Below are 2,733 nucleotides of genomic sequence, written 5' to 3'. Positions count from 1 at the left end.
GTTTATCGCCCCAACTGGCAATGTCACCAACATCACATTCACCATTTCCACCGCCATTCGGTGGCGTACCTTATAGCCAATTGGAAATGCTCGAGGCAACTCATCGTGGCCTACACAAATTTAATCCACGTCATCACGATGAAATCGATATCGAAATCGGCGATCCGATTTATGTGCAGAAAGAGGCGGACGATTTATGGTGCGAGGGTGTCAATTTACGTACAGGCCGACAAGGCATATTCCCATCGGCATATGCTGTCGATTTGGAATACAATGATTTCGATCCGAATGCACAAAAAGTGAAAAAAGAGCGGTATTTGCTCGGTTATATGGGTTCAGTTGAGACAACCGCACACAAAGGTACCGGCGTTGTTTGCCAGGCCGTGCGGAAAATTGTCGGCGAATGTGGCGAATCGCCAAGCATTCAAGTTTGCATTTTGGAAATATCAGACCAGGGATTACGTATGGTTGAACGCGCATCATCATCATCATCTGTAAGCTAATCACCTCTTCTTGGCTTTTATGAACTTCTTTTCCGGAATGGAAATTATTGGTTTTTTGTTTGTATTTTCTGTCTTTGTAGAGCAAGGATAAGAAGGGACCATGCATTGATTACTTTTATTCGCTCAAAAATGTCTCATTCTGTGCATTTCATCCACGAGATCATCGCTATATTGGATTCATCACAAAGCATCCGACAATACAACGTTTTGCGTGTCATGTTTTTAAGGGACAAGAATCAACAAGACCAGTAGCAGAGGCCGTAGGGTAATTACAACTCATTTATTTCTGTAGCGAAAGCCAAATCCTTCGAAAAATTTTGACCGTTTCTTTTTTCTACTTGTTTTCCCATTGAACAGCCGTGCATTTCAACATTTCTATCAGAAGTTTATCGAAACGGCTTATCCTATCGAAGATATTTATATTGAGTAAATGTGAAAAGAATGTGACTGTCGTAACTATATCACTTTCACAAGTTTCAATAGTTTAATACTTACATGGAACGACACAAGTAGCCAAAAGAGAAACAAAACAAAACAACAACTAACATGAATGTACTTATTTACGAATTAAGTGTATGATTTCTTCTTTATATTCGGTATGTCTAGTCTCATTTATGATTTCTCGTCGAAGGCGACATTGTGGAAAGATACTTTTACGGGAAATGTTCTACTTTGATTTTGAAAAACAAAGAATAGTTCTGTTTTTCTTTTAAAATGATTTATCCTTGACATCTAACAGATGAAAAAGTTTCGAATTATTATTATTTTCTATAGTGAACTATTTCTAACTTAAGTAAGAGTATAAAAAGGAAGAAATTCTCTTGCAATTTGAATCGATTATCACCAAGTTCATCAAATCACACATCAATGCTCATGCTCATGCAATCATCTCACCGAATTTTCTCTCGTTCAATTTGATGTTATACTCGTCCGCTACTCTCTCGCTGCTGTGTCTGCCAATCGCAACATTATTTCGTTAATATATTTGACTGTTGACATGTGAAACGCAAATTGATCGGAACCAACAACAGGACAAAACCAAGAAAAAAAGAACAAAAACAAAACAGAAAGAAAAAAAAGAAAGAAAATATCGCAAAATGTGGAATATATATTTTTTTATAAGTATATTTTGAATGAATCCACATCCAAAAATCAAATATATTTATGAATCTTATTTTTGGACTTGATCAAATTATCTGAGTTCAAACCGATCGCAAGATGTTATACAATGGATCCCTGACAACTAACTTGAGAGTCAATTTGCTTGAAATGGCAAAACTTCTGTTTGCTGAATCGGTTCTAATTCATTCACCAAAAGATGAAACCAAAGACTTGGAAATTGAATCAAAATAAATGTTATAATGTCTTCATCGATGATTTGATGAGGGTATTTCTAGAAAATTCGCTCTATTTTGAAAATGAATCGACATTTAAGTTGGTTTTGCTCATTTTTATGTTGCATTTTCAATTGTGTACATTGATAATGACAAAAAAACAAAAACAAAAACACAACAAAAATACATATTATCAAGTAAAAGCAGAAAATATAATAATAATATTAGTAAACACATATAAAGCTATCACGAACAGTAAACACTCACGTTGGGCTAACTTTGGCCAGAGTTATGTTTTAGATGGAAGGATTGTTGTTTGAAAAGATTTTATTAAGTGATTTTGTATTCAATACTTTGCTCTGACTTGAATCGTTGGCTTCAATAATATTAAAACACATGTAGCAATAAATACGATATTTAATACGACGTGTGGTGAACAGGAAGAGTGCATTGGATGAATGAATGCAAACACTGATTTCAGAAAATAATGAATGTCATTGTTGTGGTTGCGTTAATTGGCATTAACTGCATTAATTGTTCTGTAATGAACAGTGAACAGTTGCTGCAATTGTCAATTAATGTAACCATGTTGTTTTGTAGCGAAGATTGATTAAAATTTATGGATTATGCAATAAGTGGTCAATCATTAAGCATTCTTTATTTGAACCAACAACAACAAAATATTTAACGTTCACAAAGCCAAACAAAAATTTATCAAATACATTTAATCCATGAACAACATTTACCATACTAGTCTCATCACAATGCATACATTACCATTCACAAAAAACGAATTGCAATAAAGAAAAAAAATGGCAATCTCACAAAATTTTATTGATTTTTTTATTTCTGCATGGCCATTTGTTGTTGCTCGTGTGCGACATTGTGCATTCATT

At 34.2% G+C, this 2,733-nt stretch overlaps 1 protein-coding gene across 1 annotated transcript; it reads left to right on the top strand.

Moving 5' to 3' along the window:
• Positions 1-6: 6 nt before the first annotated feature.
• LOC129579987 (JNK-interacting protein 1-like) lies at positions 7-1,041 on the top strand. The gene is made up of 3 exons (XM_055470180.1): positions 7-494; positions 584-768; positions 861-1,041. The coding sequence occupies exons 1-3, from the start codon at positions 21-23 to the stop codon at positions 931-933; spliced, it is 732 nt and encodes a 243-aa protein (XP_055326155.1). The 5' UTR covers positions 7-20; the 3' UTR covers positions 934-1,041.
• Positions 1,042-2,733: the final 1,692 nt, after the last annotated feature.

Source organism: Sitodiplosis mosellana, unplaced genomic scaffold (assembly GCF_009176505.1).
Source record: "Sitodiplosis mosellana isolate CC-2019 unplaced genomic scaffold, AAFC_SMos_1.0 Smas_scaffold_6849, whole genome shotgun sequence".
NCBI classification, from domain to species: domain Eukaryota; kingdom Metazoa; phylum Arthropoda; class Insecta; order Diptera; family Cecidomyiidae; genus Sitodiplosis; species Sitodiplosis mosellana.
The sequence above is the reverse complement of the archived record's forward strand: the minus strand, read 5'-3'. Positions and strand labels throughout refer to the sequence as shown.